Here is a 21,213-nt window from a genome sequence, read left to right as displayed (position 1 = left end):
ACTGTGGACTCCTGGGAACACCCCGAGCTCCTGGGAACACCCCAAGTTCCTGGGAACACCCTGGATTTTTGGGAGCACCCTGGAGCTCTTTGGAGCACCTGGAGCCCCCTGGAGCAGCCCAGGGATGCCTGAGCTGGCCCAGCTCCCACATCCCTGCAGGGCTGAGCAGGGACACTCCCCTGACAGCACCCAGTGCCTCCCATTCCCCATTCCCCAGCCTCTGGAAGGGCAGGAAGGAGTTTCCCAAATCCCCAGAGTTCCCAAAGCCACTATTTTTCATTAAAATAAAATCAGACACCCCCCCCCATCTTGCACTCTGCACTGCAAGGATTCCTAAAGAGCTGTGATTTACAGGAAAATCACGCAGAGGAGAGCAGGGGCTGAAAAACCCATAATGGGGGGGACCCAAAATTTCCAGCGTGGGGCTGTGAAGAATTTGAAATCCCATGGGGAACTTCCCACCCCGATGGGTTCTGATCCCTCCCTGGAGGACACAGGGTCCCCTGAACACTGCTGGACCCCAAATCTGAGGTGGGGAGGAAGGTCTGTGTGACAGGGGAGCAGCTCCAGTGCTTGGGAGGGAGGGAGAGAGGAAGGGAGGAAGAAGAGGGCTGGGCTCTCTAGGATCAGGCTGGGCTCTGTAGGATCAGGGAGGGAGGAAGAGGAGGGCTGGACTGTAGGATCAGGGAGGAAGAGGAGGGCTGGGCGCTGAAGGATCAGGGAGGGAGGAAGAGGAGGGCTGCGCTGTGGATCAGGCCGGGCTCTGCGGGATCAGGAAGGGATGAAGAGGAGGGCTGGGCTCAGTAGGATCAGGGAGGAAGAGGAGGGCCGGGCTCTGCGGGATCAGGAAGGGAGGAAGAGGAGGGCCGGGCTCTGTGGGATCAGGCCGGGCTCTGTGGGATCAGGGAGGGAGGAAGAGGAGGGCTGCGCTGTGGATCAGGCCGGGCTCCGTGGGATCAGGCCGGGCGCTGTGGGATCAGGGAGGGAGGAAGAGGAGGGCCGGGCTCTGTGGGATCAGCCTGCCGTCACTTCCTCTGGCGCAGGCCTGGGGGAGGCCGGACATGAGGCGGACATAGGGCCGGTCATGGGGCCGGACGTGAGGCCGGAGATGGGGCCGGAGATGGGGCGGGCATTCCAGCCCTGTTCCTCCCTCTCCCGGCTGAATCCTTCTGGGGCAGCTCCGTGTGGGGCTCAGCCTCTGCCCACAGCCCAGCCTGGCTGTGCCATTGCCCCAGAGGGTCTCAGCTGCCACCCCGAGCGTCCCTCAGGGATGAGACCCCACAAGCTCCCCTGAGCCAGGAAAGGCAGGGCCAGCTCTGAGGGCTTTGCCTGAGGGATCCTCGGAGCTGTTCTTGTGCCCAGCCAGGGCACAGCAGCACCGCCCCGCTCCTGCTTTGAGCGATCCCGAGCCACAGCGGAGCGTGGAAATGCCTGAGCTGGAGCCTGGCAGAGCTGGTTGGTGTATTCAGCATTTTCTGGAGGGTTCATGGTGGGAGGAACGGGGCTGCCTCTGATCTGTGCCTGCCCACGTCACAGCTTTTGTCGCACAGCCACAGTGAGTGAAATAAAACCCCCAAACTCAAAATGTGAGTCAGCTTTGCTGAGTCTGCTTATTTATGAACAGCAGAATTATGAACAACAACTCTATTCATAACGCGGAGAAGTTTTAGAGTCCTTGGATGCTAACAAGCAGCTAAGAGCCCGTCCTCGCTGCAGAGTGCCTTCTCCGAAGGGGCTGTGGGATCCAGCCCCTGACACTGGCACAGACCGGGGTTTTCTGAGTAAACGTTCATTCTGTGCTAGCATCGATGGGAAAACTTCACGGTTTGGAAGTTTTTGTGAAGTTTTGAGTTTGCTGAGAAAACTTCATGGTTTGGAAGTTTTTGTGAAGTTTTGAGGTTGCTGGGAAAACTTCAGGTGCCCAAGTTGGGCACAGTCTCTGGAGGTGGGATGGGAGGTGGGATGGGAGGTGGGATGCTCCTTTCCTCCAGATCAGATCCTCTGCACATAATTCCCAGGGAAAAGCCCTTCCTTGCCGTGCAGGTGGCCTTTCCACCAGCCAGAGGCATCTGGGGAGGGAGAACACAAACAATCAGCTGTGCTGCCAGCAGGGCAGGGAGGGGAGGCGGGCAGGGCAGGAGCCTGGTACCTTCCATCAGGATGTCAATGACATCCCCCACGTTGAAGCTGAGTTCATCCACGTCCTGCCCGATGTACTGGTAGAGCGCCCGGCAGCGCGGCCCCTCCGCCCTGGGCTGCGGCTTGGGGCGCCGGGCTGGGGGCGGCCGCTGGCCCACGCTGCGGCGGCGCTGCACCCTGCGGGCAGGAGGGATGGGGTTTGCACCGGCAGGGCATGGGGATGGCATGTGCTGCTGCCCCCTGCCCATCCTGCACCCACACACCCATGGGATGGCATGTGCTGCTGCCCCTGCCCACCCTGCACCCACACACCCATGGGATGGCATGTGCTGCTGCCCCTGCCCACCCTGCACCCACACACCCATGGGATGGCATGTGCTGCTGCCCCTGCCCACCCTGCGCCCACACACCCATGGGATGGCATGTGCTGCTGCCCCCTGCACCCCCTGCACCCACACACCCATGGGATGGCATGTGCTGCTGCCCCCTGCCCATCCTGTACCCATGGGATGGCATGTGCTGCCGCCCCCTGCCCATCCTGTACCCATGGGATGGCATGTGCTGCTGCCCCCTGCCCACCCTGCACCCACACACCCATGGGATGGCATGTGCTGCTGCCCCTGCCCATCCTGCACCCACACACCCATGGGATGACATGTGCTGCTGCCCCCTGTCCCCCCTGCACCCACACACCCATGGGATGGCATGTGCTGCTGCCCCCTGCCCACCCTGCACCCACACACCCATGGGATGGCATGTGCTGCTGCCCCCTGCACCCCCTGCACCCACACACCCATGGGATGGCATGTGCTGCTGCCCCCTGCACCCCCTGCACCCACACACCCATGGGATGCTCTGTGCCTGCAGGTGGGCACTTCCAGTTTAGGGACTGGGGGAACTGGGGCAGGATGAGCTGCCCATCCTGTGCCCACACATGGGGTGCTCTGTGCCTGCAGGTGGGTGGTCCCAGTTCAAGCACTGAGGGAATTGGGGCAGGATGAGCTGCCCACTCTGCTGTCCCCACACCCATGGGATGCCCTGTGCTTGCAGGTGGGTTCTCCCAGTTCAGGGACTGGGGGAACTGGGGCAGGATGAGCTGCACCCTCCTGTCCATCTTGAGGTGCTCCATGCCTGCAGGGACTGGGAGGACTGGGATGCACAATGGCCTGGGAGATGTGTCCTGCCAGCAAAGCCTGTGTCCGAGGATGCATCTGGTCCCCTCCGCAGAGGGGAAAGCACCTCCCAGTGGTGATGGCAGTGGGAGAGGAGGATGGGACAGGGACAGGGACATGGGACAGGACCTACCCAGCCACGCCCTGGTCGGGCACGTTGAGGAAGTCCATGTTGTGCTCGGATGGGGGCCGTGCCTTGGGCTGGTGGCCGGCGCTGCGGGCGGGAAGCGCCGCGGCTGGGGGGCCCCGCGTCTGCTTCTGGGGCATCTTGTAGGTGTCCCTCTGTGCCCGGCCATCCCCGCGGGGGATCTGGGGACCCCCGTTCCTGCAGGCTCCTGGAACAGCCCGTCCCAATAGGGTGCATTACAGGGGGGCCATGCACAGCCTGCACCCCCTGTATCCCCCACCCTGTACCCCCTGCTCACCTCTGGGTGCTGATGGGGCACTTCGGGAAGGTGCGGGACACCTGCTGCCACCTCTGCCCTGTGCTGCTCCCTTCCTTGTGGGCTCTGGGGGGACACAAGCCCCCCGTTAGGTGACAGTCCTCAGAGCCAGCTGTAGGGTTCCCCATCACCACAGCAGAAATGGGGGAGACACAAACCCCACAGAGTACACCCAGCTCACCCCAATGCTCCCAGGCCTCCAGCTGTGCCCTGTGACCCCAGTGCTCCTGTGTCCCCCCTGTGCCACCCCCCAGTGCCCTGACACTCACTGGCATTCCTGGGGAGCCCATCCCCGATGGTGACCGTAAGGGTTTTGCCTCCAGCTTTGAGGGCGGCCACGTCGCCCTGTCCTCTGACAAAGGTGACGTTGCGGGTGCCACCGCCGCCCCAGCCCTCCTTCTTCACCCGAAACTGTAGTCTGGGGGTGAGAGAAGCCATGAGGATGCGGTGACAGGACCCTGTCCTGCTTTGTCACCTCTCCTGGCCTCCATCCTTACGTGTCCTTGAAGGAGAGGGGCAGCTTGGAGCGGGTGAGCTCCTCGAAGCGCTTGCACAGGAGGCTGATCAGCTCCGTCTTGAAGATGGACTCCAAGAAGTTGTCGGCATCGTTCTCATGGAGGATGAAGAAGTCGTCCTGCCTGGTGCTGGGGGAGCAAACAGGGGTGTCAACCCCACCAAGGCTGGCGCCAGCTGGGCTGGGGAGGATTTGGGGACCCCACAGGGCTTGGGTCCACCCTAAGGAAATTTGGAGGCCGATTTGGAAAACTCTCTGGCTTCTGCAAAGCACCGATGGGGAGCCTCCACTCCAGTGGATGAGGGACTGGGGAGCAGCAGGGTGTGGAGAGAGGGGAATCCCAGCCATGGGGAGAGCCCCTGGTAAGGGACACACCTCAGCGAGACACCGCTCACCGCCTGCAGCTCCACCTTCTTCTTGAGCACCTCCTTGATCTGCCCCTTCTCAGGCCCCTTCTTCACCTTCTCCCGCCCGATCAGGTAGAAATACTTGGGCGTGAGAATGAAATCCCGCTTGATGGGCTGGGAAAGGGCAGGAAAAAGGGGGTGAGGGGGTTTTTCAGGGGGGGCACAAACCCCACAAACACACATCCCACCTGAGGGAAGCCACCAGGAGCTGCAGCAGCCCCGGGCGTGTCCCTGCACCTTGAACCTCCGGTCGTATTTGGTGACGGAGTCGGCGAAGTCGACGCGCTCCCGCTTGGCCAGGAACTGCCGCAGCTCCGGCCGCTCCTCCATGCCCAGGTAATCCCCCACGAAGTTCCTGTTGATGCTGTTCCTGCGCCGCTCTTTGAAGTTGTAGAGGATGCTGGCAGCTGGGAGGGACCCCAAAGAGGTGCGGGTCTGAAATGGCTCTGTGCTGGTGGCTCAGAGCCCCCCAAAACATCACACAGGTCATGGCAGCAAGAAGTGGGGCTTGTTTTATGCCATGGGAGGAATCCCAGCTGCTTGAGCTTGGCTGGCTTTGAAACTTTGAAACTTTAATTGCCTTCAAAAAACCCCGTTCTGTGGGAGGGAGGGATGGACCCAGCTTTTTTCTGTGTTTTCCTCCTTGATTTTCCTGCTTGCTTGGGAGGGTGGGAAAACCCATGATGGGGTCAGTGGTGTGTCCCATCCTTTTGCCATTGTGGGAGTCAGCCTCTTCCCAGAAACACCAGCTCATCCCAGCTACTCCCCTCTATCCCTGTGCAGGCCATGAAATGCAGAGTGAGACAGCACAAGCTCCCAGGGCTGGAAATAGGAGCAGGAAATCCGTGCTCTCCTTTCAGAGTGGAAAAAGACTCCCAACAACTCATGGGCCGGTTCCTCCATCACCTAATCACCGTTAGTGCCATGATTAGGAGCCAGGCTGCCGCTGTCATAGCTGGGCTGTCCCAGTGAAAAGCACCCTAAAAGGGCAGCTGGCGTGGCACTGTCCCTGTCCTTGCCCAGCCTTACCCTCCTCTCTCATCTGCTCGTATTTGCGGATGGCCACATGCCGGCGCCAGGCCTTCTGGATCACCCGGGCGAAGCTGTCAAATTTCCTCTCCCGCATCTCCTCGAGCAGGAAGAGCTGCGAGGGACAGGCAGTGCTGAGCCAGGACACCCCAAAAACCCCTCCCAATGACACCCAGTGCCCCCCAGGAGTCAGGGCCACGCACCGACTCGGGGTTCTTGACGAACACCTTGCTCCTGCCCATCTGGTACTGGTCTGGATCCATGTTGACCGAGCGCAGGAGGTGCTGCACCCCTTGGCGCTCATCCCCGCGCCACGACGGCCATGTCTCGGGGGTGAGGATGGCATAGCTGTGGGGACAGAGCAGGCTCACAGAATCCCACAATAGTTCAGGTTGGGAGGGACCTTAAAGCCCATCCAGTCTTGTCATTGCAGGGACACCTTCCACTGTCCCAGGCTGCTCCAAGCCCTGTCCAACCTGGCCTTGGGCACTGCCAGGGATCCAGGGGCAGCCCCAGCTGCTCTAGGCACCCTGTGCCAGGGCCTGCCCACCCTCCCATGGAAAAATCTCTTCCCAATATCCCATCCAGCCTTGCCATCTGTCAGTGGAAGCCATTCCCTGTGTCCTGTCCCTCCATGCCTTGTCCCAAATCCCTCTGCTGTTCCCTTTAGTCCCTAGAAGGGGCTCTAAAGTCTTGCCCAAGCCTCGTCTTCTCCAGGTTGAACATCCCCAACTCTTTTCACTTGAAAAGCTGTGCCAGGGCCTCCCACACCCTCCTCTCTTCCTGAGGAGGTGCTGTGGGCTCTGCCAGCCCCGTGCCAGTGGCCACTCACCGTTGCAGGAACTTGTGGAAGAGGCGGCGGTAGGCGAAGCCTGCCCGGCGCACCCGGATGTTCTCCTTCAGCCCCAGGTACTCGACCTGGTGCTTCACCCTGTGCACCAGGGAGGGACAACATGGAATAATGACAGGTTAGGAGGGGACCTAAAAGTGCACCTAAGGAGGACAATGTGTCCCACACGCTTGTTGTGCTTCCCTGTGTTAGTGGACAGCTCAGAAGAACCAGCCCAGGGCTACAGTTTTTGGAGGAAAGCTGGTCCTGGCCACATCTCCATGGCTGGGCCCCCTTCCCTGGGCTCTGTGTGCTCCCTGTTACCTGCTCTCCTCCCAGTCCCGGGGTTTCTTGGTCTCGTTGGGTTTGATGCAGCGGATGTAGTGTGGGGTGCACTTCATGAGCGTGTTCACCAGGTCGTTGGCCTGTTTCTGGTGCAAGGATCGACCTCTGTAGCATCAAAGGGGGTGGTGGGAGCACTGCCCCTGCCACCTCCCCAGAGGCAGCTGCTGCTCTGCAGCCCAAGGGACACACCTTGATTTTGGAGCCTGCCGTGGTCGGCCGTCCCTTTTTGTCAGAATCAAGTTTTTCTGGGAAAAGCATCCGGATGAAACCGCTGGAAGGGAGGGGACAGTCCCCAGGTGAGAGCTGCCAGCATGGCCTGGGCTGAGGCCAGCTGGGAAATCCTGTACTGTGTGGCTGAGTGCCTTCTCCCTGACCACCCCCAGGAGCAGGAGCAGGAGCAGGAGCAGGAGCAGGAGCAGGAGCAGGAGCAGAGCTGGTGGATGACCCCGCTCTGCCCAACCCTGCATCCCTGGGATGCCCCTGGTGCCCATGGGGCCATGCAGGACTGAGCACCCCAACCCACAAAGGCAGGACCAGCCTTTCAGATCTGCATGTTGAGGACTGTGCCCTGTTCCCCAGACCTTTTGGGGTGCCCAGCACTGCCAGACTCACTATTCACTGCTCTGCATGAGCTCGATCAGGTCAGTGAAAAGCACGTCCCGGTTGCGCTCGCAGAAGCCGTTCACATCGTAGGACACCTGGGGACAGGAGGGGACCTCAGCTGCGGCTGTGGGGTGCAGGGTGGGGGCTTTGGGGTGCCCTACCCACCTTGCCAGCATAGTGGTGGATGACAAAGCCCGAGCTCCAGCTGTTGAAGTGCTCGTGGGTGCCCACGGCCGCCTGCAGCTTCTGCAGCAAGGTCTGGTCGGCGCCCTCGCCCGTGGCGTGCATGGTGGCACACACGTCATCCAGGACACTCATGATCCCAGGAGGGTTCTGCCACAAGGAAAGGGAAGCCATGGGTGTGGCAGGGCCCAATCCTGCACCTGGTCACAGCTGCTTCATGCTGAGCCAGGTGCCCATGGGTGCTGCAGGTGTCCAAGGCCAGGTTGGACAGGGCTTGGAGCACCCTGGAATAGTGGGACAAGATGATCTTTAAGGTTCCTGCTAACCCAAGCCAGTGTGGGGCTCTCTGCTGCTTGGCACCTCAACAACCTCAATGCAGCCCCTGTCCCTGGGTGCCTCTGCTCCCCAAAAGCCTCCCCAGCAGAGGAGACCCCACTCACCAGCTTGTTCTCTATCAGGTCACACACCACCTTGTTGTTGAAGTACTGGATCTGCGTCCACTTGATCCCCTCCTGCACATATTCCTCCTGGGGAAGCACAGGGAGAGCTGGCTGGGCCCTGAGCCCCTGGGATGTGCTGCAGAACCCCTGCTCCAGCTGTGGTGCTGGGGAGGAGGGATTGCAAGAATTGGGGTGCTGGCACAGCCCCACAGCCCCCAGCCCAGCCCCTTGTACCTGCTCTGCCTTCAGGGTCAGCTCGATGAAGATCTGCTGCAGCTTCTCGTTCACAAAGTTAATGCAGAATTGTTCAAAGCCATTTTTCTGCATGAAAGATGGAAGAGAAAATGGTGCTGAGTTGTCCTTTGCTCACAGAAACACAGAATCACAGAATAATGAGGTTGGAAGAGACTTCTAAGATCATCAAGTCCAACCTATGCCCTAACACCTCAACTAGATTATAGCACCAAGTGCCATGTCCAGTCTTTTTTTAAACACATCAGAGATGGTGATTCCACCACCTTCCTGGGAAGAGCATTCCAGTACTTTATTATTCTTTTGGTGAAAAATCTCTTCCTAAAATCCAACCTATACCTTCCCTGAGGTACCTTGAGACTGTTCTCTGGTTCTGTCAGCGGTGCCTGGTGGAAGAGACCAACCCCACCTGTCTGCAACCTCCCTTCAAGGAGGTGTAGAGAGCATTAAGGTCACCTCTGAGCCTCCTCTTCTCCAGGCTAAACAACCCCAGCTCCTTCACCTCCTCTGCCTCATTGTGGGGACCCCAACCAGCAGTGCTTGGTTGCTACTCCAGGGACCCTTCTCAGGGCTACCTGACCCAGGTGCTGTCCCTGCTGTGGGAGCAGGGCAGGACATTCCCAACCACACCCACCTGGAATATCTCAAATCCATAGATGTCCAGCACCCCGACGCTGTACTCCTCATACGGCTTCTGCATGGCCCGGTTGATGGACTGCGGGGACAGAGGGGACAAACTGGCTGCGGGGCACTGCGATTGGCCACCTCCTGGGGCAGGGGGTGACCATCCCTTCTGAGGCCCACACACCTCCACCAGGAAGTCGAAGACACGGGCGTAGAGCCCCTTGGCCAGCGCGTCGCGGGTGTAGGCCGCCTGCTCCACGTTGAGGGTGACGGTGATGGACTCGGAGCGGCCGCCCCACTTGCTGTCCATTTTCCTGCTGGTGACCTTCTCGTTGAGGCGCTCCTGGTCGACCCCAAGCAGGTAGGCAGGGAAGGCCAGGGCTGGGCAGAGTGGGGCTGGTCAGGGCTGTGTTGTCCCCACCTGGCCAGAGTCGAAAACCCTCGGCCCCATCCATGTATGAAGGACAGCAGTGGGACGATGACAGGGAAAAGTGACACCTCTCCCAGAGCTACACCTGGCATCTGTCCCCTGGCTAATCAAGCTCTGGCTGAGCCGTTGACTTGCTGCCTTAAGTAAAGTTCATAGTGAGTTGCAAGCTCATTGATGTGCATTAGTTATGTACCAGAGCCTTAGGCAGAGGCCTGTTGGTTAGAGCATGTAGCTATTGACTATAATATCATGGGATCAAAGCCCATCTGTCTAGTAAATTGGAAGGTCCTAGCTTAATTAAAGCACCTGAGCTGCATTTAGGGGATGCAGGGTGATGGCCTGCGGACTTTAGCAGAAACTAAGAGGGTTTAACTCTTGTTTAAGGCTTTGAAGGCCTTCGGTTTAGGTAATCCTAAATTTCTTAGATAATGGGGAGATAGGAGGAGGATGACGGACACGGGGGTTAAGACAGCAATTATAATGCCTGGTGCTGGTGCTGCTTCCCTCCTCTGCCAGGGGATTTGTGACACAGCCAGCTTGCCACTCATTCCTGAGGCTCCCCCCACTTGTCCCCTGTGGCTACTCACAGTCGGCGTTCTCCACCCGGGCGTAGTTGCCTTCCTCCCTGAAGCTGATGTTGCCCAGGTGCAGGATCCCTGCCACGATCTGCAGCACCAGCTGCTGGTCCTCGCCACGGATGCCGATGACCTGCATGGCATTCTGGGGGTGCACAGACACCCTTTGAGCCCCCACCCGGCCCCAGAGCTTTTGGGGACTCCCCTCCCTCCCAGGCACTCACCATGGTCTCATGGAAGTCACTGCGGTCGTCTGTGCCCTCCACCTGGTAGGTGTCTGTCTGGTTCAGGTAGAAGTAATAATCCGGGCTCATGATGCCCAAATTCTGCCTCTGCTCTTGGGATGCTCCTTGGATGAGCTGGGAGGGGACAGGGGGCTGTGGTCAGCCAGCTCCTGGTCCCCTCTGCAGCCTGGTGGCTCCAGGCCACCCCCATACTGTTGCCATGATATTGTCTGAAAAATCCCCTTGCCAGGATTTTTCTCCTGAGAAGCTGAGAGGCCTCAGAAACGAAATGTAAACAATGATTATCTGCTGCTGTGGAATGCAACATCTTTGATTGGTCTCATGTGGTTGGTTTTAATTAATGGCCAATCATAGTCAGCTGGCTCGGACTCTCTGGTCAGTCACAAGATTTTATTACCTTTCCTTTCTCCTTCCTTTCTCCTCCTTTCTCCTTTCTCCTTTCTCCTTTCCTTTCCTTTCCTTTCCTTTCCTTTCCTTTCCTTTCCTTTCCTTTCCTTTCCTTTCCTTTCCTTTCCTTTCCTTTCCTTTCCTTTCCTTTCCTTTCCTTTCCTTTCCTTTCCTTTCCTTTCCTTTCCTTTCCTTTCCTTTCCTTCCTTTCTTCTATTCTTTAGTGTAATTTTAATATATAATTTTCTTTTAATATCATATATATCATAAAATTATAAATCTGCCTTCTGAAACATGGAGTCAAGATTCTCATCTCTTCCCTCGACCTGGAACCCCTGTAAACACCACCACATTTGGTGACCCCGAGTGAAGAAAATTCCACATTTGATGACCCCAAGTGAAGAAAAATTCCACATTTGGTGACCCCGAGTGAAGAAAATTCCACATTTGATGACCCCAAGTGAAGAAAAATTCCACATTTGGCGACCCCGAGTGAAGAAATCCCACCCCATACCTGGTAGTAGATGTGGAAGTTCCTCTCACACTCGTTCTGGCTCACCACGCGTGACTTCTCCAGCAGGAAATTGGAGATCTTGCCCCCATCAGGTTCTCCTCCCCGGCTGAACTGGATCTCAAAGTATTTTCCCTGCTCCAGCACAGATCCTGCTCAGAGCTGTGGCCCTGCCTCAGGGGTTCCTCATTCCCCCCAAGCCCTTGCCCACCACACCAGGAGCTTTGTGGGGTGTGCAATCCCTGGCTGAAGGCTTCATGGTTTATGTGGACACCTCATTGCCCCCTCAACTGCCCAAAAGGAGATTGGAGCCCAGTGGGGTCGGTCTCTTCTCCCAGGTAACAGGAAACAGGGCCAGAGATGGCCTCACATTGCCCCAGGGGAGGTTTAGATTGGATATGAGGAAAAATTCCTCCACTGAAAGGGTGGTGAGGCACTGGAACAGGCTGTGCTGGAGTCACCATCCCTGGAGGGATTGAAAAGCTGGATGTGGCACTTGGGGACACCTGGGGCAGTGTTGGGGGAATGGCTGGAGTTGATCTAAAGGTCAGCTTTGAACCCAGCTGCTTCAGTGGTTCTGCTGCTGCGCTGCCCCCTGCACCTGCCCTGGTGTCACAGACATCTTTTATGGAAAATCCTTTCCTTAGGATTTTTCCTCCTGAGAAGCTCAGAGGCCTCAGGAACAAACTGTAAACATTGATTATCTGCTGCTGTGGAATGCAACAGGTGCATCTGTCATTAGTCCATGTTGGATGTTTCTAATTAATAGCCAATCACAGTCAGCTGGCTCGGACACAGAGTCCGGGACAGAGCCTTTTTTATCATTCCTTCCTATTCTATTCTTAGCTAGCCTTCTGATGAAATCCTTTCTTCTTTTAGTATAGTTTTAATAGGATATATATCATAAAATAATAAATGAAGCCTTCTGAAACATGGAGTCAGGTCCTGATCTCTTCCCTCATCCTCAGGCCCCTGTGAACACCGGCACTTACAAAGCGGCTGGAATTGTTGTTCCGGACAGTTTTGGCATTTCCAAAGGCTTCCAGAAGCGGGTTAGACTGCAGGATGATGTCCTTCACGTGCTGGGGACACAGGAGGGCAGGGCTCAGCCCTGCTGTGTCCCACTCCAGGCCTGGGGACACACCTGAGCCTTTGCGTGTCCCCAGCACTGGAGGGGCTGCTCCGTGTGCCACCAGCAGCCCCATCAGGGGGATGTTGGGGACCAGGGTGGTGGGGATCAGCTGGGGGGTGAAATGATGAGTGGCAGGGGGGACAGCAGACCCACCTGGACTTTCTCCCCACCGCCAGACACTTTGGAGATGTAGCCCATGATGTATTTTGCTGCCACCGTTTTCCCAGCTCCGCTTTCTCCGCTGTGCAAAGGGCAAAGCAGAGATGTGAGACAGCCCCACCAGAGCCACCCATCCCTTGGGGAGGCTTTGGGGTGGGTCCTGGAGCAGGACTGGAGGATGACAGTGAATTTTGGGGACTGTGCCACCCCCAGAGTGGGTCTGTGGGGGATCTGGGATGGTGATCCCCCAGCTCAGCTCTGCCCAGGGGGATCAGTGTGAGCAGAGCGTGGCTCGGTGACAGGATGTTGAATTTGTTGTCACTGGGTTTAGAAGTGGAGGAGGGGGACTTGGGAGCCTCAGAGGGAAGTCTCCGGCCTTGCCCCACATCCTGACCATTTCCCTTGCAACACTGCCCTGCAGAGCTGCATTGCACAAGGCTCTGGGACTCTGTCCCTGCCTGGAACACCCCTGGTCACAGCCTTGCTTGGTGCTTGTCGCCCTCCAGACACCCCAGAGCCCAGGAGCCAACACTTCAGCTGGGAAACCCCGGGCTGGGGAGAAGGGCTGGTGGGGACAGGTGTCCCCAGGGGCAGTGACAGCCCGGCTGTGGCCCAGTGTCCCCAGTACCTGATGATGACACACTGGTTCTCGCCGTCGATCAGCATGTTCCGGTACATGTTGTCAGTCAGGGCGTAGATGTGGGGGGGATTTTCATACTGGGCCTAAGCAGGGGACAGGGACAGCAGGGCTGAGCACAGGGCAGCCCCCAGCTCCCCTCCCCAAATCACCTTCACTGCCCGCAGGGGAACCAGCCCCTTCACAGTGACCCTAAACAAGGGACAAGGACAGCAGTGCTGGGCACGGAACAACCCCCAAATCCCCCTCACTCTGCCCATGTGGGAGACACACTTCCCACTGACCCTAAACAAGGGACAAGGACAGCAGTGTTGGGGTCAGAGCTCCCCAAATTCCCAAATCCCCCTCACTCTGCCAGTGTGGGAGCCACACTTCCCACTGACCCTAAACAAGGGACAAGGACAGCAGGGCTGGGCACAGATCAGCCCCCAAATCCCCAAATCCCCCTCACTCTGCCCATGTGGGAGCCACACTTCCCACTGACCCTAAACAAGAGACAAGCAGTGTTGGGGTCAGAGCTCCCCAAATACCCAAATTCCTCTTACTCTGCCCATGTTGGAATCAGCCCCTTCACAGTGACCCTATAAAAGGGATGAGGGACAAAGGACAAGGGACAAGGGACAAGGACAGCAGTGCTGGGCATAGAGCAACCCCCAAATCCCCAAATCTCCCTCACTCTGCCCATGTGGGGATGAACCTCTTCCCACAAACACCAACTCATCAGCAGCGAGTCTGGTGATTTTTAACCCCCACTCCTCCTTGGGAAGGGCCGGGGCAGAACCACTCTCTGCATTTGACCATTTTTGGGTTTCTTTCTGTGCATTTCTGAGCTGAATTCCCCAGGATTTGCTGCTGGGAGCACTGACCCCTGCAGGGGCTGTGCAGCACGGGGACCCTCAGGGGTGTTTGCACACATTTAACCCCTGCTTGCCCGCGGGGCAGTCTCACCGCGCCCTGGTACAGCTCGATCTCGCGGTCGGTGAAATACGGCATCTGCTTGAAGGGGTTCACGGAGATCAGCACGGGCCCGATGTAGGTCTGGGCAGCAGGTCAAGGGCTGTGTGTCCGTCCCTTCCCGTGTGCCCCTTTCCCAGTGCCCAGTCCCACCCCGGGGGCAGGAATGTGGGTATGGGGTCTCTGGCATATTCAGGGATGGTGCAAGGTTGGCATTTCCAGCCTGGCACAGGCAGAGCTGCCCTGCTGCCCTGACTTGGGGCACTCCCTCAGGCCCTGCAGTGTGATGGGTGCAGGAGCATCCCCTCAGCTCCCTGCTCTGGCTGGGGATTGGCTCTAAAACCTCTCCAGCGTCCCTGGAATTCACCCTCTGCCCATGCTCCATCTGCAGCTTTTCCAGCAAAAATCCAATGCAAAATCCATCCTGATTTTACATCCAGGGAAACTGAGGCACAAAGAGGAGAGGAATCCCAGCTCCTGCCCTTCCTTGCCCACACTGCTGCCATTCCTGCAGCATCCCCAAGTCACTGGGTGCATGGAAAAAGAGGGAATTGCAGCAGGATGGGCTGGGTGAGGAGATGGAGGATGGGGATGGAGCAGGTGGGGTTATCCAAGCCTTTGATACCCTATTTGTGTCCCAAACAAGGGGACAGTGGCCAGAGGGGCAGGAGGAGGGAGCTTTTCTGGGAAATGCAGAAGCTTGGGATGTTGAGTCATGGCTGGACAGAGGCCTGCGTGCGGCAGCGCAGCAAAAAGGGAAGGGAGAGGCTGCGTGGGGTATTTTTCCCCTTCAAAAGAACAAAATCAAAACCCCCAAAAAAGCCAACCCCACACGTGTGCAAAGCCCCAGGGCTGCGGGGGGAGTCACAGGGCTGAGTCACAGCTGGGACAGCATGGCCTTGTAAGGACAGGGCCACATCCCCACATCAGGGGAAATGCAGTGGTGTGGGCACAGCCTCAGCCCTGCTGCCACCCCTGTGTGCCCTGTGTGCCCTGTGTGCCCCTCAGGGCTCTGCTGTGCCCTGCTGTGCCCTGTGTGCCCTGTGTGCCCTGCTGTGCCCCTCAGGGCTCTGCCCCAAAGGAAGGAGCACAGCGGGTCCTGCAGCATGGCAGGAGAGGGGTTTGGTTGTTGTGTCTGTGCTGAGCACAGCTCAGCTCGGGATGGTGACATTCCCACAGATCTGTCCCCACAGGGCAGGGACATGCTGTCCCATGTGCTGACAAAGCCTTGGAGCCCGTCCCTGCCGCTCCCTGTGCCTGTCCCCGCTGCCTGGGCAAGGATACAAAGATGAAATCGTCCATGAAACGCTTCTTGAGGTTCTCCACGATGGCCTCCTCGGAGATCTTGGACAGCAGCACCATGTCGTCCACGCCGCTCTGCTTGACATTGTGGCTCTGCCAGTGGAAGCGCTCCTTGCTGCCCTGAGGGGACAACGGGGACACCGCGGCTGTGTCGGGGCCATCAGGGCCACCCGAGCTGCCACAGCCCTGCCTGGCTCAGCCCTCACCCCAAATCGGGGTTTGGCAAAGCAGAGCCCAAAATTCAGAGCACTGGGGCTTGTCCCAACACCCTGGAGCCCTCCTCACCTCGAGGAGCAGACAGGATGTGCAAAGGGAAGGGTTTGGCAAAGCAGATCCCAAAATTCAGAGCAAGGAGCAGGCAGGACCTGCCCCAGCCCTCTGCTCCTCACCAAGATAGAGAAGGACTTTGGTTGGTGCACAGACTGATTGTGAGACAGAGCAATGCAGGGGAAGGGCGGTGGTGGCATCCTCTGCACCGCCACATCCTCCTGGCACCCTGTGTTCCCCTTCCTCCTGCCCAGGGAGATGCCAGCAGCCTCTGCCCAGCTGTGCCCAGTTCTGTGCCCAGCTTGTCACAGACATCTTTTATGGAAAATCCTTTCCTTAGGATTTTTCCTCCTGAGAAGCTGAGAGGCCTCAGGAACAAAATGTAAACAATGGTTATCTGCTGCTGTGGAATGCAACAGGTGCATCTGGGATTGGTCTCGTGTGGTTGTTTCTGATTAATGGCCAATCACAGTCCAGCTGTCCAGACTGTCTCAGTCAGACACAAGCCTTTGTTATTCATTCCTTCTTTTTCTATCCTTAGCTAATCTTCTGATGAAACACTTTCTTCTATTCTTTTAGTATAGTTTTAATGTAACATATATCATAAAATAATAAATCAAGCCTTCTGAAACATGGAGTCAGATCCTCATCTCCTCCCTCATCCTCAGACCCCTGTGAACACTGTCACACCAGCTCTGTCCCCCGGGGGCTGGGCTGTGATTTCAGCCTTGTGGGCTAAACAAGGGAGCTGTGATAGAGGAATTCATCCTGCATGAACCCCCCCGAGGCTCCCCTTGCCCTGGATGTCCCCACAGACAGGCTGGGCACAGCTGTGGTGGCCGTGTGGGGACAGGGACGGGGCCGAGGCCCCTCCTTCCCCACCCCCCCGGTTCCTCTTTCACCCCCAGGCTCCTGTCACCGATTTCACTTCTCCCCCCATCAGCCCTGGCCTCTTGCTCATTCCATTTCCCTTTTCTTCTCCTCTTCCCCTTTTGCTTCATTGCCCTGCAGGCTCTCAAGGTTTCAGGGCCCTGCATCCATCCCCACACCTTTGCAGGCTCCTGGCGGCCTCTGATTGTCACCAGGTGTCCCCCTGGGGTGTCTGTCACTGGGCTCTGCAGCCCCAAACATCCCCTGTGCCCCTCTCCAAACCCCAAAAGCCCATATAGCTGCTGAAGGGGCTTTTTAGTGCTGTCTCACCACCTATTTTGGGGTCAGCTCAGTGGGCTCAGGGCATCCAGGGCTGCCTGAAATCACTCAGGGAGCTTCTCCTCTTCCTTTTCAAGGCCTTTTTCTTGCCTTCATCCTAATATCTCCTTAGGAAATCCAGCTGGAAAAGCACAGGCAGCCTCTCCAGGTCACTGTGGTGTCACCCAGGGAGTTGCCAGGTATTTGGGGTCACTATTTGGGATCACTCAGGGGGCTCAGGGTGTCCAGAGCTGCCTGAAATCACCCAGGGAGCATCTCCTTTTCCTTTCAAGGCCTTTTTCTTGTCTTAATCCTAATATCTCCTTAGGAAATCCAGCTGGAAAAGTGCAGGCAGCCTCTGCAGGTCACTGTGGTGTCACCCAGGGAGCTGTCAGGGACCCCAGGAGCTGCCCAGCAGGCTGAAATCACCCAGGGAGCTTCTCCTCTTCCTTTTCAAGACCTTCTTCTTGCCTTCATGCTAATATCCCCTTAGGAAACCTAGCTGGAAAAGCACAGGCAGCCTCTCCAGGTCACTGTGGTGTCACACAGGGACCTGCCAGGGATTTGGGGTCACTATTTGAGGTCACTCAGGGGGCTCAGGGTGTCCAGAGCTGCCTGAAATCACCCAGGGAGCTTCTCCTTTTCCTTTTCAAGACCTTCTTCTTGCCTTCATGCTAACATCCGCTAGGAAATCCAGCTGGAAAAGCACAGGCAGGCTTAGCCATCCTCTGCAGGTCACTGTGGTGTCACCCAGGGACTGCCAGGGACACCAGGAGCTGCCCAGCTTCACCCCAAACCCTGAGTTTCAGCAGGAGAAGGGTGGCAAGAGCCCAAACCCTTCAGCGCCCCATCCCCAGCACCCCAAAGCTGCTGCCACAGCACCCCGGGCTGCTGCTCGAGGCCAAATTAAGGCAAAATGAGAATTTCCTTCCTGAAGGTTTTGAGCTGACACCTAAAGATGCTCTCACAGATGCTCAGAGGTGTCAGTGGTGAGGGTGTCTTCACCTCCTCTTCCTCTGGGGCTTTCCTGGCTCTCTGGGGCACCTGATGCAGCCCAGCTGGGGGGAAAACACCAGCTCAGAGCTGGTAAATGAAGGGTTTGTCATGATCTGCAGAGCTCTGGGTGTTCCTGCTTTCCCTGAGTCTCTGGTGGGGTTTGCAGGGCCAGGGCTCACTAAAAAATCAGGGTGAAGGGGAATTAGGGTCCCTTAAAGCCCTGGTGTTGCCCCAGCTTGGTGCCATGGGACAGAGGTGACATCTGCAGCTGCAGGTGACATTCTTGTGGGGAGTGGGAGCACAAATAAATTTACTTCCAGAGGTTTGGGGCAGCAGTTTCTCCATTCCCTGCTCTGTCCAGGCCCCCCTGTCCATTCCCCTCTGCCCCAGGGAAGGGCACCTGCCCCAAACCATTGCACCCTCATGCCAAGCAGGGAGAAGATTTGTCCCCCCTCCACCTTCCAGGTGCCCTTTGCAGCCCCTGTGCTCGAGGGACTATACTCCAAAGGGGACAAGTGACACATGAGGAGGCCCTCAGTGCTCCAAAGGGGACAAGTGACACACGAGGAGCCCCTCAGTGCTCCAAAGGAGGCAAATGACACAAGAAGAGCCCCTCAGTGCTCCAAAGGGCACAGGTGGCACATGAGGAGCCCTTCAGTGCTCCAAAGGGCACAGGTGGCACACGAGGAGCCCTTCAGTGCTCCAAAGGGCACAGGTGGCACATGAGGAGCCCTTCAGTGCTCCAAAGGGCACAGGTGGCACATGAGGAGCCCCTCAGTGCTCCAAAGGAGGCAAATGACACAAGAAGAGCCCCTCAGTGCTCCAAAAGGCACAGGTGACACACGAGGAGCCCCTCAGCACCCCCAGCTGTGGCATGGGCACTGTCCCCACCACACCCCTCTGTCAGGGTGCTCCTGGCACTCAGACAGGATCTCTGGGCAGGGAGGGGAGCAGCCCTTGGTGTGGCAGCTTTGAAAACCTCATGTTTGCTTCAAAACTGTGGGTTAAACCACAAACTAACTAACACTTCAGGCAAGAGCTGATGAGGAGCTGATGCAGCCCAAGGTGGCACCTTTTGAGTCAAGACAGACCAAGCCCGGAAAGCATCAAAACCTCCAAAACCAAACGGAAAGCTGAATAGAGCAACAAGTTTGTCACACATTTGTCACAGGGCTGGGGTGGGATGGCGCTGGTGGGGGTCAGGCTGTGGCTGCAGGGCCTTTTGGTCCTCCAGGAAGCCACAGGTGCTGGAGGAGGGGACAGTGTGTGTCCTTGGGGACAGCATCTGAGCGGCCTCTCGGAGGTGACAGCCACAAGTGTGGGTGGCAGAGAGAAGGTTCAGTTTCAGCCCGGCCACTGTCTCCTCCCTGTCTGGGTGGAAATAGCTGGGACACATCAGCCCAGGGATGCAGGAAGCAGAGCTGAGAGCTGTGGCTGCTCCTCACCCCCAGTCTGAGCATCTTCCCAATTCTGAGCCCTTTCACCTTCCTCTTCTGCCTCCGCAGCAACTTCCACCAGTGGCTGCTGCCCTCCCTGCACCCCTGAGCCCTGACCATGGCACCAGCACCCAGAGGGTCCCTGTTAGCCTGGGGCATGTGGCTGCCACCCCCACCCCACCCTCTGCCCCATAAATCCATCCCATGGGTACCACAGCAGTGACAGCGATGCCCAGATCCCTGTGTGGCAGCACAGCCCCATCCCCTGCTGCTCCCCACCCTGTCCTGGGGGTCACCAGCCCCCTGTATCCCCCCCATGGCCTCCCCCAGCCCTGTCCCCAAGCTGGGCAGCGCTGTCCCCTCTCCTGCAGGGACACGGGGCAGCCCCAGGGCGTGGGCAGGGCAGGGCTGGGGTGGCAGCAGTGGGAGGTGACACCCTGAGGGACCCGAAGGGAGCAGAGTGGCACTCACCATGATGTCCCTGTGTCCCTCCCCAGGCAGGTGCTCAATCTCCTGTCACCAACAGCCTGGGGCCATCCCGGAGCACTCGGAATTTGTCTTTCTGATGTGAGAAAGATTATGACGAGTTCTGTTTCCCTCCCACTTCCTCATTTTGCACCATTCGGTCGTGGGGGTGGGGAGGACAACGGCAGCTTTGCTACCAGGGACCTGGGGGGGCCTGCCCAAGGTGTCCCCACCTCTGCTGGTGAGGGACAGGATGCAGGACAGAGCCCAGCAGGGATGCTCAGAGCCTCGGTGACATCTCCCAGCACTCTGCAGTGACAGCTGGATGTCACCTGGCCAGTGGTGGCCAGTCAGGCTGGGAGGTGGTTTTAGGAATGAGATGCTTTTGGTTGCATATTATTCGTTGTTGTTTTTTGGGTTTTTTTTTCCTCCCCTCCACTTGAGGTGCAGAGAAGAGTGAGGTTGCTACATGAAACTGAGGCCTGAGGCAGTTCCTGGCCACCCTGTCCCCTGCAGAGGATGGTTTGGGTTAAAAGGGACCTTAAATCCCACTCAGTGCCATGGCAGGGACACCTCCCACTGTCCCAGGCTGCTCCCAGCCCTGTCCAGCCTGGCTTTGGGCACTGCCAGGGATCCAGGAGCACCCACAGCTGCTCTGGGAAATCCATTCCAGGGATGGATTCCACAATTCCTGATTCCCAATCTCCCACCCAGCCCTGCCCTGTGGCAGTGGGAGCCATTCCCTGTGTCCTGTCCCTGCAGGCCTTGTCCCCAGTCCCTCTGCAGCTCTCCTGGAGCCCCTTCAGGCCCCAAAAGGGGCTCTGAGGTGTCCCTGGAGCCTTCTCCTGTCCAGGTGAGCAGGCCCAGCTGTGCCAGGCTGGCTCAGAGCAGAGGGGCTCCAGCCCTGGCAGCATCTCCGTGGCTCCTCTGGCCTGGCTGCAGCAGCCCCACGTCCTCCTGCTGCTGTTGCCCAGGGCTGGGGCAGCTCTGCAGGTGGGGTCTGACCTGAGTGGGGCAGAATCCCCCCTGCCCCGCTGGCCCAGCCCAGCATCACCAACATTGTGGGGGTCTCTTTGCCATGGGGGAAATTCTTCCTCCACGTCCTAAAACAGCTCTGGGTGAATCCCCACCTTTCCCATCTGCTCTGCTCCCCAAGGAAAACCCTCCCTTGCTTCCAAACCTCTTTATTTGGGGTGGATTGTGGCGCTGAGGGTGCGTAACCCTGTCGCAGACATCTTTTATGGAAAATCCTTTCCTTAGGATTTTTCCTCCTGAGAAGCTCAGAGGCCTCAGGAACAAAATGTAAACAATGATTATCTGCTGCTGTGGAATGCAACAGGTGCATCTGGGATTGGCCCATGTTGGATGTTTGTAATTAATGGCCAATCACAGCCCAGCTGGCTCAGACACAGAGCCAAGCCACAAACCTTTGTTATCATTTCTTTGCTACTCTATTCTTAGCTACCCTTCTGATGAAATCCTTTCTTCTATTCTTTTAGTATAGTTTTAATGTAATATATATCATAAAATAATAAATCAAGTCTTCTGA

At 57.7% G+C, this 21,213-nt stretch overlaps 1 protein-coding gene across 1 annotated transcript; it reads right to left on the bottom strand.

Annotated features, from left to right (window-relative positions):
• Positions 1–1,581: 1,581 nt before the first annotated feature.
• MYO1F (myosin IF) lies at positions 1,582–19,791 on the bottom strand. Its single transcript, XM_063160933.1, has 28 exons — positions 19,671–19,791; positions 15,295–15,432; positions 14,005–14,094; positions 13,048–13,142; positions 12,414–12,501; positions 12,121–12,210; positions 11,132–11,263; positions 10,210–10,344; positions 9,998–10,130; positions 9,165–9,361; positions 8,991–9,071; positions 8,339–8,425; positions 8,105–8,191; positions 7,647–7,814; positions 7,491–7,576; positions 7,068–7,149; positions 6,858–6,964; positions 6,537–6,635; positions 5,908–6,052; positions 5,705–5,819; positions 4,913–5,082; positions 4,644–4,789; positions 4,252–4,398; positions 4,024–4,172; positions 3,737–3,820; positions 3,445–3,646; positions 2,150–2,316; positions 1,582–2,069 (listed from the first exon to the last, which is right to left on the bottom strand). Exons 1-28 carry the CDS (start codon positions 19,671–19,673, stop codon positions 1,993–1,995), a joined length of 3,300 nt encoding a protein of 1,099 aa, XP_063017003.1. The 5' UTR covers positions 19,674–19,791; the 3' UTR covers positions 1,582–1,992.
• Between the last annotated feature and the right edge of the window lie 1,422 nt (positions 19,792–21,213).

This window comes from Melospiza melodia, chromosome 7, assembly GCF_035770615.1.
Source record: "Melospiza melodia melodia isolate bMelMel2 chromosome 7, bMelMel2.pri, whole genome shotgun sequence".
NCBI classification, from domain to species: Eukaryota; Metazoa; Chordata; class Aves; order Passeriformes; family Passerellidae; genus Melospiza; species Melospiza melodia.
The sequence above is the reverse complement of the archived record's forward strand: the minus strand, read 5'-3'. Positions and strand labels throughout refer to the sequence as shown.

Bases quoted from the DNA above. Each gene is read 5' to 3' on its own strand.
- MYO1F (XM_063160933.1), bottom strand. The intron at 6,053-6,536 runs GTGAGTGGCCAC...CTGTCCCCACAG, and splicing joins TTCCACAAGTTCCTGCAACG to CTATGCCATCCTCACCCCCG. The intron at 5,083-5,704 runs GTAAGGCTGGGC...GGTCCCTCCCAG, and splicing joins CGAGCAGATGAGAGAGGAGG to CTGCCAGCATCCTCTACAAC.